Source organism: Bos javanicus, chromosome 13, assembly GCF_032452875.1.
Source record: "Bos javanicus breed banteng chromosome 13, ARS-OSU_banteng_1.0, whole genome shotgun sequence".
In the NCBI taxonomy this organism is placed as follows: Eukaryota; Metazoa; Chordata; class Mammalia; order Artiodactyla; family Bovidae; genus Bos; species Bos javanicus.
Window position 1 is genome coordinate 58,999,379 of NC_083880.1, and position 15,001 is coordinate 59,014,379.

Here is a 15,001-nt window from a genome sequence, read left to right on the forward strand (position 1 = left end):
CATTTAATAAATGGTCATTAAATCCATGAGTGCCAGGCACTGTGATAGACATCCTTATACTATTTATTAACAAAAACTGTCTCCCAGCATTCAGTGGATGGATCATTCCTACCCCTGTTTTTTTTTTATTTATGAATTAATTTATGTATTATTTATTTTTGACCAGCTGCATGCAGGCTTTCTCTAGTTGTGGCAGGTGGGGGCTACTGTTCGTTTTGGTGCTGGGGCTTCTCACTGCAGTGGCTTTTCTTGTTGCAGAGCACGGGCTATACAGCAAGGTGGCTTCGGTAGTTGTGACGTGGGCTTAGTTGCTCTGAGGGGTGTGAGATATTCCCGAACCAAGGATCAAACCAGTTTCCCCTGCATTGGCAGGCGGGTTCTTTACCACTTTTTTTTTTTTTCTTTTTTGTACTTTAAAAAACTAACGTATAACTCACAAAACGTGGAATTCACCATCTAGTGGTTTTTAGTACACTCGCCTTCTCGTACAGTCATCCGCTGTCTGGTGGTCTTCCCCAGAAGTGACTTCCTGTCCATTAGCACTCACCCCATGCCCTTCCTTCCCCAGGCTCCTGGAAACCATAAATTTACTTTCTGTTTCTATGGATTTACCTATTCTGGACATTTCATATGAATGAAACCATACAATATGTGATGTTTAGTGACTGGTTTCTTTCATGTAGCATAACGTTTTCAAAGTTCATCCATGCTGTAACATGGATCCGTACTTCTTCTTTTTTTTTTTTTTTATGGAGAATAATATTCCTTTGTATGGATACACCACATTTTATTTATCCATTCATTAGCTAATGGACATTTGGGTTGTTTCCACATTCTGGCTGTTATGAATAATGCTGCTGTGAACCCTTGTGAACCTATGTCTTTAGTTCTCTTGGGTGTATACTTAGGGGTGGAATTGCTGGGTTGTATGAGAACTCTGTGTATAACTTTTTGAGGAACTGCCAAACTGTTTTTCAAAATACCTGCAACATTTTTATAACCCCAACAGCAGCATAGGAAGGTTCTACTCTCTCCACATCCTCACCAATATTCGTTTTTTGTCTGCCTTTATTTTAGCCATCTTAGTGGGAGCAAAGTGACATTTCACTGTAGTTTTCCATACTCCTGCTTTTGAAGCTGAATGTCTTTTGTGGTGACACAGCTTTTACCTTTTAAGCCTTAATCTTTTCTCATATTTGGTGACAGAAGGGGAATAATCCATAGCCACCCTCAGTGCCTGTGCTCCACCAGGCCCAAGATAACTTGCTACCCCATTCTCTAGTTCCCAAGCCTCTAAGTGAAGGGGGTAAGAAAAACCCTAAGATGGCAACTCGGACTAAACAAAGAGGTTTATTCATTTGGGTGATTGGGGCAAGAATCTGGCCAGCTTTAGAACTGGTTTGATCCAGTGATATACGAGAAATCACGTGTCTGTTGTTCTGTCTGCTCTTCCTTCCACCAGCGCAGCCCCATTTGATGATGCAGTCCACCTATGGTGGCCAGATGGTGGCTGTTTCTGGGCTCTCCTTCCTCCCTCAATGCTGTCCAGGGAAAGAGAAGGTTGCTCTGAACCCTACACTTGGAAACTTCCATTCATTGGCTCAATTGGGTCACTTGAACCAATCACTATAGTTGGAGGGTTGGTTGCTGAGTATTAGAATACAGGCCCCGCCCGCTATGGCCGGGCTGGAGTCAGTTTAAGGCACAGCTGCCTAAATAAAAATTGAGTTGAGTAGCAAGAAATGGGGTGCGGGGGAGAGGGCATGGATGAGACAATTGGCATTGCCCCTGTTTCACAGATGAGGAAATAGAGGCCCCAGCATGCAGCTTCCTCATGGGCTGGTCACCAGCAGATGTAGGTTTCAGCCACCTGGAGACCCTCTTCCCTCTGTCTTCCTATTTCTCAGCTGAGGCTGTGGGACCCTGGACCTGGCTGTACTGCCAGTGGCCAAAGCGAGCCAGACACCCTCCCTCAGAGGTGCAGTGACTGCATTTAGTGGATCTGAAACAGCATCAGGTTTTCAGGGAGGCATTTTTATTTTGCCCTAACAGCCTTCCAGGGGGAGGAGGGTGGTGCACAGTTCCTAGGGGCTCGACTTTAATGGTTTCTTTTATAGAATCATTCAAATTATAGATGAGTGAACTCGAGGAAACCCTGCTAAAGAATGCAGGAAAGCTGGCGTTAAGAGGGACTAAGGTGAAGTAGTGGTGGGTGGGGGAGCTGTTTTGAACATTTGCTGTAATACAGCTAAAGCAAATGCCCCTGATGCTGAGCTGGTCCTTGGGCATCTGGGTTTGTGGACATCTGGCCTGTCTGGAGAGCTCCAGGGAAAGTTGATTCCAGAGTGACTGGGCCCAGTGCCTTCGCTGGCCTCCAACCCCTTTCACCAAACGTGCAGGGACCATATCTGTCATGATTAAGCAGCCTGCCCTGGTTTCAAATTCAGCTCCCTCACTTCCAAGCTCGTTGTCCTTGGGCAAGTTTTCAGCCTCTCTGAGCTGTTTTGTCTTCTTGCTTTATCTTCCTTTGGAATACTTATCACCACTGGGCATGGTAGTGGTTATTGACCAGGGGAAACTTCTGCAGAAATTAACACTTGTGACTGGCAATTTGTTATGTAAGTGAATACTGAGATGTCTCTGATCAGTTAACATTGGAGTAACAACACGTTTTAATACATCTCAATAATGAGTTAAGTATGTATTGACCAATGCTTCATTGTTGCTGCGGCTGGTAGCCTGTTCTTAGCCTCCATCACATCGGACCCACCCTCAGAGCACAGAACACCCTGACTGCCTCAGCCGCCTTCTCACCCAGTATCCGGGGTTGCCAATTCTCTTGGCATCCCTCTTCCTCTTGTTCTGGCTTCCTTCAGATCCTTTGCCAGCGAGCAGTGCTTGTGCACAGCCTCTGTTGCATTCCCCAGACCTCTCAGATGGAAACAGGGCCCCTGGGCTCAGCCCTCACGTCACTTGTCTGATCTCCTGGACCACTGTCCTGAGCTAGCATCTAATCTAATGAGCACTTCCAGTGTGCAGAGGTCTGCTGGGAGCATCTGTGTGTAGAATGTCAGAGGCTGAATGTGAACCCAGGAAGGTAGGCCCAGGGCCAGAGCCTGTCCTGCCTCCAAGGCTGTCTCTCCTGCTGGTGAAGTTGATTCCAGATGTGGCTGGGCCCAGGTGAAGAGGGATGGGGAGTCAGACTAGGACTCAGAGGTTCCACTGCCTGCCCACCTCCCCCTCCCTCTTCCCTTGGGCGTCAGGTGGGGGTTTCAGTTGGGAGCCGCTGAGTCACACTGTGTCACACCCCTCCTGGCTCCGTTTGTCTCCGCGCACACATCACCACGGGCTCCCTGCCCTGCATGATTCCTGCCTGCCTTCCCCACCAGTGTGTACGCCCAGAGGCCAGGGAGTTCTCTCTGTGACTCCCACTGTGTTCCAAGTTCCTAGGACAACCTGGTGTAGAGTCAGAGCTGAGGCCATGCTGGTGATGGAGGAGTGGCAAGTACACGGATGGACATTGTGAGGTTCGCTAACGTGACATCTGTTCAGCCCTTCCCACTAACCACCTGTTCTGTGCATTTGACTGCTTCCCGTATAGGACAGAGCATCAACCCCAAGTTGGCGGGCCTGATCGGGCGGCAGGGGCCCCAGAACAAGCAGCCCTTCATGGTGGCCTTCTTCAAGGCCACCGAAGTCCACCTCCGCAGCACCCGCTCCACGGGGGGCAAGCAGCGCAGCCAGAATCGCTCCAAGACGCCCAAGAACCAGGAAGCCCTGCGGGTGGCCAACGTCGCAGGTACACCGGGGTGGGGGGTTTACTCCACGGACCCCCAGGAGCCCACAGGGAGCCCCCTGCAGGACTCCAGCCGGGGGTGGCTCAACATCCATGCATGTGCTCCACAGATGGTTCTGGAACCCATGCAGCAGGAAGCACCACCCACAGAATCCCTTCCTGCCCAGAGCTCACCAATCTTCATTGTGTAAATTGTCTTATAAATTCATTTCGAAATGCAAGTAGCGGAACATGAGTATCACAGGATGCCAAATCATGTGAAATTTCTAAACAAACAAAACAAGAGCTACAAATAAATAAAGGAGAACTATGAAAACATACATAGAGGGAAGACTTCACCCCATTGTCCTGAGGAAGGCAGGGAGAAAAAGTGAAGGGCAGTTGCTGTATCTTTCATTTTATTTCTTCAAGTGAAATGCATTTGAAACTCATGGCAAACTTTAACACTTGTTGAACATGGGTGGTAAGATTTTCTTGTAGAGCCTTCCCAGCTCTGGGTTCATCATGAGCTGGAAAAGGCCTGGGGTTGGTGGGAGGAAGTGTGGAAAGGAGCGTGGGGGTGTTTAGAAGGGTGAGGGGGTGTGGCAGAGCAGCCCCCACTCTCAGATCCACATATATTGTCAATAGCTTCTTCTGCCTTACCTGGAAGGTCATTTCCAGAATTTTGAAATTGCTGTTCATTTTCCTTTTCAGGGAAAAGCAAAAATACAGTTACTGTGATTGGTGATGTTTTTTAAGAGCAGGGCGCCCTGCCAGATGGACTCCAGTGAGTCTGTGTGGTTCCAGAGTTTGTGTGCAGAGATTTTGTAAGAATTCTTTTCTGGCAGGTGCATCCACTCTTTTTTAGGCTGCTCAAGTGAAATCTGATCCCCCAAATTAAAAAAGCAACAAAATCTCTTCATTTGTATTTTAAGCATGCTCTATGCCGGTTTCTCGGGGGTTGGGGTTCAACAGCGAAAGCCCAGCCATGGCCCACAGTTCATGCAAGGTGGGCAGAAGGGGGCTGTCACTCACAGGCACGCTGATCACAGCCCTGGGAGCCAGGAGATGGTGATGAGGGACCCTTTAGGGGATGGTTCACAGGAGACTTCTTCAGGGGCAAGCTGGTGCCCCCAAGGTGAGGCTGGGTGGGCTGGAGACCAGCACTCCAGACAGTGGGACGCACAAGTGGAGGGAGTTTTCATGGCAGCTTTGGCGGGCAGTGGAGGGCAGGCCACGTGGCTGGGACAGGGAGGGTGCGGCTGGGGAGTGAGCAGAGTCAAGTGTCCTCTTGGGAGCCACATCGTGAGTTTGAATTTCATCCAAAGCAAATTTGGAGGCCTTTGCAGGGTTTCAAGCTGTGATGTGGGGTGGGGTTGATAAGCAGCTCATTCTGGCTGCTCTGAGAATGGTGGGGAGCAGGGTGGGGCGCTTGGGGAGGGTCAGCGTAGGGAGACTTGTTAGAGGCTTTTCCATGTCAGGCAGGCAGGAAGTGCTGGCAAATGTCAGCCGTGCAAAATCTCCCATGTCTCAGAGGTCTGTCAGGTGTAATGGTCTGACCAATGCAATGAAAGGGGAGGGACTGCCCTCAAAGTCTTAGAATTGCACACCCAGCTTCCCCACCACATCCTTACCAAACCGCCATCGTCTCCACTTACATAACCCCAAGGACGGGGCGCTCACTACCGCACATGACAGCTCTTCTACCTTGGCTAGGATCTGCTTTCTTGCTCTAGATTTCTACTTCCTGGTCCTGTTTGAAGTTCACTTAAATCCTGCCTGGAAGTTTAATTAAAAAAAAAAAAATACCAAAGCCTGGGCCCCACCACAGTCTTAAAAAACCAGAATCTCGGAGGGTGTGTTTGCCTGCACATTCCCATTGAAAGTGCTTTACCTCCTCCCATAACAGCTTCCCAGATGGTACAGTGGTGAGGAATCTGCCTGCCAATGCAGGAGACATGGGTTCAATCCCTGGGTCAGGAAGATCCCCTGGAGGAGGAAATGACAACCCCTTCCAGTATTCTTGCCTGGAAAATTCCCATGGACAGAGGAGCATGGTGGGCTTGCGTCCATGGGATCACAAAGAGTCAGACACAACTGAGCGCCTGAGCACACACACACCTCCCGTGATGGGCTAAGAATCCTGCTGCAGGGGCACACGAGTAGAAGCCTCTCTCCCGTGGGAGCCCTGTGTGTGCTGGGGGGACTGGACATGTTCTGCCGACATGCCTTGCCCCCCAAAGGCCTTCAACTGCTCTTCAGACTGTGTGGTTTGGGGTGAGAAGCTGGGATCCTCACTTCCCTTCCACTTCCTTCTCCCACCCCCATTTGGACCCAACTCCTCTGGTCATTAGCCATCTTCACCAGATGACCCGTGGGGGTGGGAGCTGAGTCCAGGCAGCTGCTCAGGCGGGGCTTGTGGAGGTGGATGAAGCAGCTCCTGCGTGCCTGCCCGCTTCGGCTGGGGGCGGGTGGGGCAGGGCAGGAGGGCAGGCCAGCTGGGAGTCACTTTTTGAGCATCTCTTCTTCCTTTTCCTTGTCTTTCTGTTAAGAAGAGGTCAGAGTGAAATAGTTCTGACCACTTCCTCCCAGAGCAGCTGTGTTCCAGGGGAGGCTGGAAGAGCCAGGTGTCTGAGGTCCCTGAGGGCAGAGTCAGGGCCCAGCCCATACTGGCGTGCCCACAGCTAGCTTCAGGAGCTGCTCTTGGCCTTGGCCTGTGGGGCCTTGGGCTTCAACATTAAGCCAAATATCATTGCCTTGTTTTCAGGGTTGGGGAAACTGCACTGAGGCCCCTACTCGTAATTGATTAGACATTGCTAATCAATTAAGGCACTTTCTTCTCAGTGAGCCTGCACATACCTTCAGGTTCTTCTTTACTCAGGGCACCAAACAGCCAGCAATGTTAGTTCTCAACACACAGCTTCTTTGCCACACCCCTGGCCCAGGCTAAAGTGCTCAGACCTTTGTCTTGTTCAGGCTCCTTCACACAGCATCACAGCTGAGGTTGCTCCTGTCTCTCCCATCTCCCTTCCGCCTGTCTACAGGGAAGGAGGGGAAGAAGCCTTGTGGAGTTGCTGCCTGGGGTTACAGGCGTGGTCACAGCGATGGAGGCTTTCCTGGACTTCCGCTGTGTCTGTGCCTTCCAGATGGCACAGTGTGAATGGTCCAGGAGGTTGCTCGGTTCCCCTCTGAGGGGTCCCTTGGCCTTGATCTTTGCATATGAATGACCACCGGGCCCTCAGCAGCCCTGCTACCCTCATAGCTGGCGTTCTCGCTCTCTTTCAGCCCTCAGGTTAGGTCCTGAGGTGAGGAAGAGGGGCCCAGGACTCCCATTCCTGCTCCATCCTCCCTAACCTCCCTCACCCCCAGCAGTGGAGCTCAGTGCAGACCTTTCCCCTCCTCGCTGCCAACCGCCGACCCCAGCATCGCCGCCTCATTCCCATCCTTCTGCCCACCACCACTCCTGTCCTGGTTATTGCTGACTTCTAACCCTCCTCTCCATCCCACCCTGTCCTTATCCTGGAATCTCCTACCTGGCCCACCATCTCACTTCCTTTGGTTCTTACACAAGCACCACTTCCTCTGAAGGCTCTTGGTTAGACAGCACAGAGCCCCCAGCACATTGTTCCTGTCCTCCTCTCCTCCCTTAGTTCCTCCTCGATGCTCGTCTAGATGGAACGTAATTCGTGTTTACTCATTTGGTCATCGTCTGCCTCCCTTGCTGGAAGATAAGCCCCTCGATGCTTCATTCACACTTGTAGCTCCAGTGCCCAAACCAGTATCTGCAAACCCATAGATGCTCTGTAACAGTTTGTGGGAATGAACAAACGAATGAATGAATGAATGAATGACATACTGGGCACCAAGGTAATGAGGGCCTGAGACACCCAAAGCCCGGTGCTCCCTGCCGCCCTCATTGGGATCATCTCACTGGTTCTGAGTGTTTCCTAGGGGCCAGGATCCCTCCCTCCTAGAAACTTATAGGCCATTCTGTCATAATCAATTGTCATTTCCTCACTGGTTTGTACATTTTTGAAAATGTCTTCTCTCAACCCTAGATATAAAGATGTGTGTAAAATTAGGAATGTTCACAAAAGCCAATAGAAAGCCCGTGGGAAATTTTAGATGGAAGAGAGAGAGATTGTGGTTAAGAAAAAAAAAAAATGAATCCCTCTTGCTCCTGGGTACAGGGAAGATTGTGCAGTGGCAGCAGAGTATGTGTTTGTGTCAGAGAGAAAGGGAGACAGAGAAAGAGATAGACACAAGGAGAGAGACAGAGAAACAGATATTCCTGCATGTTTACAAGCGCTCAGTTACAAACCCCAAATTCCTACCAACTCTACATACTTCTGGAAAACCCCAGTGCATAATTTTCGTTCCGCAGAGGAACCTCAGTGTTGTGTTTTTCTGAAAGGTCAATGGGACTTGACTTTTTGCCCTCTCGTGTCTTCTCGGTGGTGGGAGCTTTGTCCCAGGCCCTGTCTGTGCCTTCTCCTGCCTCCCTCCATGGGGCTGAGCATCTCGAGGCGTGAGCCTGAGTGGAAGCAGCACACCCCCCTACCCCACCCCCATTCAGGCATGACGGGATGCAGATGGACATGGATTCCCACATGGAATCTGGGCAGACATCAGCAACCAAACCAGAGAAAACAGCGTGCACAGGAGGATCCAGGGATAGCTGTGAACTAAGACTGTGTGAGAGATGGGGGCTTTGGTACCACCCCTATGGAGGCCATTTTCAGGGGGCAGAAATGAGTTTTGAGGCTACAGATGCCTGAATGACCTTTGTGTCCAGCTCCCAAAGTTTGCTTGGGGTCACGCCACTGCCTTAGACTGCTGCTGCTGCTAAGTCGCTTCAGTAGTGTCCGACTCTGTGCGACCCCATAGACAGCAGCCCATCAGGTTCCCCTGTCCCTGGGATTCTCCAGGCAAGAACACTGGAGTGGGTTGCCATTTCCTTCTCCAATGCATGAAAGTGAAAAGTGAAAGTGAAGTCACTCAGTCATGTCTGACTCTTAGTAACCCCATGGACCGCAGCCTACCAGGCTCCTCCGTCTGTGAGATTTTCCAGGCAAGAGTACTGGAGTGGGGTGCCATTGCCTTGGACTGAGGAAGCATTAATGCGTGTGTTTCCTCTTCCTCCCCATGGTACTTCACCTCTGCTCCCCATCACTGCAGAAAACAGCAGCAGCGACCAGAGGCAGGCATGTAAGAAGCATGAGCTATACGTCAGCTTCCGGGACCTGGGCTGGCAGGTAAGGGGGAGGGTGGCTGGGTCTGCCCCGGTGTTGGGAACCTCTGGTATGGGCTTCCCTGTGCTCCCCACCATGGCGGTGGGACTGGGTCCCCTATGTGCAGTGAGCCGTGGTTCTCATCTCTTGAGATTCCAGCTGTTTAATCGTTAAGTCGTGTCCAACTCTTTTGAACCCCATGGAATTGTAGCCCTTCAGGCTCCTCTGTCCATGGGATTTCCCATGCAAGAATACTGGAGTGGGTTGCCATTTCCTCCTCCAGGGGATCTTCCTGACCAGGGATCGAACCTATGTCTCCTGCATTGACAGGTTGATTCTTTACCACTGAGCCACCTGGGAAGCCTCATGTTCTAACTAGAGGCTGCAGGGATGCCTCATGAAACCCAGGAGCAGAAACCTGGTTTCTGCTAGAGACTCAGGCTAGAACCAGAAGCCCAAACACTGTGGACTGTGAACCTCATTCTCCACGTGAACCCCATTGGCACCCTGCACTGGCTGCTTCCCTCAGATATGGACAAGTCCATGTGCTGGAATCCAGCCACCTGGAGGGCGGGCCCCCACCCTCTGTGGTGTCTGTCTGCCTTCTGCCCCTCCTTCCCCCATCTGTGCTTCAGATTCCCAGGGAAGGGGCTGATTGGCCCAGCTTAGGCTAGGTGCTTGTTCCTGAACCAATCAGGTATTGTAGGGCTGGGATCATGTCCTAGGACCATGGCTGGCCCCCTCTGGAACCATTTAGCTGAAGCAGGGCAAAGGGCAAGGGATGAATCCTAGAAAAACAGTATCTCAACTGTTGATGAGTTTCTATGACCTCCTGGGCCTTTTCTAGGCATTGGAGATGCAGCTTTGGGCATAGTAAGGTGCCTGCCTTCATGAAGCCCAAATATCCCTGGAAAGGGTGTTGTCATGAAATTACCAGGGCCATTGGTTTTGTTGTTCTCCCCTCACAGAGCTTGTATTTCCATGGGAGGGTCCAGATTCTTCCCAGAGGATAGTATGGTGTTCCCAGATACGCCCTCAGGGGTCTTGTGCACACAGACAGCTTGGAGCCCTCCTGGGATTCTGTCCTCACTCTTAGGATACCATCCACAGTCTAAGGGGTTGCTCACGTCCTAGTGTGGAATGGAGCCCCCAGGTGCACTGAGTCCCTGAGGGGTGTAGTCATTGCTAGAGCGCCATTTCTGTGCTGACCTGACCACAAAGCATCCTTTGTTGAGTCACACAGTGTATCAGGCACTGTGCTTCGTGAAGCGAGGTCTGAAGGCTTTGTTAACAGACGGCCCATGCTACCACATAGCAGGGGTAAGACTGATACCCTCGGTCACCTCTGTCTGTGCCACCTTCCAGTGAAGAGCCAGTGTCCATTCTGGGCTCAGCCCAGCCCCCTGGTTTTTCCCTCATTTTTACTGTCTGTTGGGACAAGGGCTTCACAGCTGGCTCAATGGGTAGGTAAAGAATCTGCCTGCAGTGCAGGAGATGCAGGAGCCGCGGGTTCGATCCCCAGGTTGGGAAGGTCCCCTGGAGGAGGGCATGGAAACCTACTCCAGTATTCTTGTCTGGAGAGTCCCACAGACAGAGGAGCCTGTAGGGCTACAGTCCATAGTGTCTCAGAGTCTGAAGCGATTGAGCACTCACGCACTAGACCAAGAAAGGCTGCCTCCTGTTTCTTCTGCCTCTGCAGGAGCCCCAGCCGCCCAGAAGGAGGGGGGCTATGCCTTTGACCTCTGGGAGCTTCGGAATCTGGCCCACAGGAGGAGGGTTTCGGCCTGGAGGGTGGGACCCTGCCATTCCTACTTTGTTCTGACCACGCCCCTCACCTGACCATGCCTCCTCATGCTCTCTGATCTCTCCCCGCAGGACTGGATCATCGCACCCGAAGGCTATGCCGCCTACTACTGTGAGGGGGAGTGCGCCTTCCCTCTGAATTCCTACATGAACGCCACCAACCATGCCATCGTGCAGACGCTGGTGAGTGTGGCCTGCGTGCCGTCCGGGGTATGGCCCGCCGCTGCAGCAGGGCCACCAGATCCGGCCTCATGTCCCTCCAAGCTGGGGCCACAGCAGGTCTCTAACATGTTATGAGTTTCTGGAGCCCTGGGCCCTATTGCTTTCCTGGGCCCTTCCTCCATAAAAAGTATGTTTAACAGTATATAAGTATAATCATTGTGTATGATCTTCAACCCTGAAGTGCATTTATTTCTCCTAGTTTTAAAAGCAGCTAGAATAGTTCCTAAAAGTATCATAAATAAACAACACTGTGCCTAAGGGCAGTTGTCCTGGCCTTGCCTCAGTCTGGGTTGTTCCTGGTAGTCAGCATCCACCTCTTTAGGCTTCCCCCACCCCCTGCTCCACAATGTCTGGGCTTCCTACAGGTGAGGCAGCCTTGAGAGTTGGTCCCCTCCTAGAGTTCACATCTTTGCCTCCTAGCCTTGATTTCATGGCTCAGCCATTCAAGGGTGTTTATTGAGGCAGAATCATCTAATATAGCCTAGACTTGGACCATCCGATATGGTACCCACTTTTATATGTGGCTCTTGAATACTTGAATGTGGCCAATCTCAACTGAGATGTTTTGCAACTATAAAATACACACTGAGTTTTGAAGCCTTAGTATAAAAAAATATAAAATATCTCATTCATGACTTATGTTAAGTATATATTCAAGTGATAATAGCTTTGAAATGCAGGGTTAAATTATTTAAATTTATTTCACCTGTTTCTTTTTCATTTTGTAGCGTATAGCTACTAGAACATTTTAAATTACACTTGTGATTTGCATTTGTTTTTCTTGGACAGGACAGGCCTGGTCCAGAGGCCAGCAATCTTTTTCTGAAAACAGCCAGATAGTAAATATTTTTAACTTTAAGAGTCATAAGTTTCTGTTGCAGCTATTCACCTCTTCTGTTATAATGCAGAAGCAGCCACAAACGCTGTGTGATGAATGGGTGTGGCTGTGTGCCAACAAAACTTTATTTATAAAAACATGTGGCAGAGCAGGGTTTGACCTGCAGGCCGACCCTTGTCTGGCCCAGGGGTTCTCAACTTGGGGCAGTTTTGCCTCCCAGGGAATATTTGACAATGTCTGGCTTCCTCGGTGGCTCAGCGGTAAATAATCCACCTGCAACGCAAGAGCTGCGGAAGACATGGGTTTGATCCTTGGGTCAGGAAGATCCCCTGCAGGAGGGCACAGCAACCCACTCCAGTATTCATGCCTGGAGAATCCCATGGACAGAAGAGCCTGGTGGACTACAGTCCAAGGGTCGCAAAGAGTCAGAGGCGACTGAAGCGACTTGACATGCACGTCCAGAGACATTTTTAGTTGTCACAGTTGAGGGGTGGGGGTGGAGTGCCTCTGACTTCTAGAAGTGGAGCCCAGGGATGCTGTCAAACATCCTGGAATGTCGAAGAGGACAGCCTCATGAGGGAGAATGACCCGGCCCCCAGTATCTTCCTAGCTGTATGCCATGTGACCCTGTATGCTCTGGTTCTCTCATCTGTAAATCCAGGATAACCCTGGAACTGAGTTAGTTAGCCATCAAGTGCTTAGAACTGGGAGTGCCCAGTGAGTGTCACCAGTGGGGATTCTGTCCAAGCAGTACCTGTTCCGTACAGGAATATGGAGGCCAGGGAGGAGTGACTCTCCAGGTCTCACCACCACCACCGTTTTCGGGTGTGTTTCAGGTGCACTTCATCAACCCGGAAACGGTGCCCAAGCCTTGCTGTGCTCCGACTCAGCTCAATGCCATCTCTGTGCTCTACTTCGATGACAGCTCCAACGTCATCCTGAAGAAATACAGAAACATGGTTGTCCGGGCTTGTGGCTGCCACTAGCTCTTCCCGGAAGTCACACGCTTTCGAGTCACGTTTTTCTGGATCCTGGGTCTCTCACCGTCCAGCACCTCCCACCTCTTGGGCGAGGAGCCAGCAGACCACCTGCATTTTGTGAGGCCTTCCCATTCCCTCTCCCCAACTATAATGCTGTAGGAGTGTTAAGGAATTTGAGAGGCAAATGGCTTTTGATCCGATTTTCATCAGCATCCTACGGACAAGATCCTACAAGCTGCTGCAGGCAAAACCTAACAGGAAAAATATATATATATCAAGAAAAATTGCTGGGCCCCGATCACTGGCTGTGAAGTCTCAGCCGTGCACCAACTCGTTCCCAGGGGTAATTACGACACCCTTCAGCCCGGCCACCAGCAGTGGGAGGAAGGGGGTGTGGCCAGGGGTGGGCATGCTCTTGTTTGTGTGAGAGGAAGATGAATGCAGAAGTCCCTGTAATAAATGTCACAATAAAACGAATGAATGAAAATGGTTAGGATGGTACAGATATATTTTCCTAAACAATTTATCCCCATTTCTTGGTTTACTCTGATTTCATAAACAGAAGCTGTAGCTGGCAGAGGGAGTGGAGGCCCCCTTTCTGTGCCATTCCAGTTTCATTCTGAGGCTTGCCCAGGCCCACTGTTTATGTAGGCTCACCCCAATGCCAAGATTTGTCCAGTGAAGGAGAGGGAAAATTTATCCTTGGAGTTGGGAGTGTGTTGACCTTGAAGGATAAATAGGTTCCATCGTTCAGCCAGGTGCCTGGTGGCAAAAATTAAGATAAGTGTGTGAAGTACTGGCAGACACTTGGAATTGGTTTTCCAACTCTCCCCCCAGTAGGAAGTCAGTGAGAGGTGGCAGTTGGAGGAGAAAAGCAGTCAGGACAAAACTTGCAGCTCAATCCTGAGTTAGGGCCACCATAGCTCTATTTTAAGAAGCACACTAGCTCTTAACGGGTGGATGGGCAGGAGGGTCATCCATCCCCCAAGCAGACTCCTCTATTGGCCGTTGATAGCAGCATCCTAGAGTCTGGGCTCTGATGAGGGCCTCTGTAGTCACCGATTTTCATTCGCAGACCCCTACGGGAGGACCCTGCAAAAGAATCAGCCCCTGGAAGCAAGGGAAAGGTGACACAGTGGGAGGTCTGCTGGGAGCAGGATGTGCAGATATGCGTCTCAAATGGAAGGCTGAGGAAGGTGTCTTGAGAGTGTCCTGACTGGAAGGTACCGTTTCTGACATGGCCCTCGGCACATGCCTCCCTCACCTTAGCCAGAAGGTCCCCAGCCTCCAGCTGCACCATGGGCCCTGGAGACCACCAGGCTGTCTGTGAACAAAAAACAGGGTTATCCAGGTGACGCCTGCAGCCCCTTGGATCTGGTCTAGTGAAGAACTGTCTCTCCATGTTGATTAAGTTAGTTCCTGGAAACACGGGGCCCTGTTTTAATTTTCTTTTATTTTTTCTTCTTCAGTAGCTTGGGCTGCAGCCTTCACTCTGCCTGGTCAATGGGGAAGAGTCGCTGTTTTTGTTACATTTTGTTTTGTCTGTTGACAGATCTGGGGATTTGGCGAGATTCCCTCTTGCTGCAAGCTTTCACACCACGTACACCCCTAGCATCATTTGTACACTGAAACCTGTAAATAGCTGTTACAAAACAAAGAAATTATTTATGTCATCTGAAGCTCATTTTAGACCCTCTCCAATCCCTTGTTCAGGACAACAAGCTTGCTTTCCTCCAACCTGTTTATTTTCTTATTTAAGACTATTTATTAAATGGTCAGACTGATGTACCTTCAGCCATTGCATAGAGCAGTCCTCAGAGAAAATTCTGTATATAGACAAAATAAAAAGGGTTTTGACTTTGCAATAAAAGGAGACATTTGGTTCTGGTTTTGGGCCTGTGTATGTCTGTGTTGTTTTTTCTCTCGATGCCTGGATATTGGAGTTCTCTTGGTCTGCTGAGAACTCTTTGCCTTAGCCTCCACCATTAACACGCTGTTTATCATCCAGGCCTGGGGGAGAAAGGGACGCTCATCAGTATTCGGTACAGCTGTGCGGGGCTCCGGGCAGGAGAGATGGAACCAAACAACAAATGTGAATTTGGTAGGCTTGACTACAAAGATCCTTGATTGAATTACAGTGCAGCTGTCAGCA

The 15,001-nt window shown here is 50.4% G+C and overlaps 1 protein-coding gene across 1 annotated transcript in view; it reads left to right on the plus strand.

Annotated features, from left to right (window-relative positions):
* BMP7 (bone morphogenetic protein 7) overlaps positions 1-14,738 on the plus strand; it is an 86,858-nt gene extending 72,120 nt beyond the window's left edge. The window contains exons 4-7 of the mRNA XM_061437073.1: positions 3,602-3,799; positions 8,954-9,030; positions 10,882-10,992; positions 12,706-14,738. Coding sequence (XP_061293057.1) covers positions 3,602-3,799; positions 8,954-9,030; positions 10,882-10,992; positions 12,706-12,855 — 536 coding nt within the window. The 3' untranslated portion in view covers positions 12,856-14,738. The remainder of the gene's footprint in view (positions 1-3,601; positions 3,800-8,953; positions 9,031-10,881; positions 10,993-12,705) is intronic.
* The last annotated feature ends 263 nt before the right edge of the window (positions 14,739-15,001 follow it).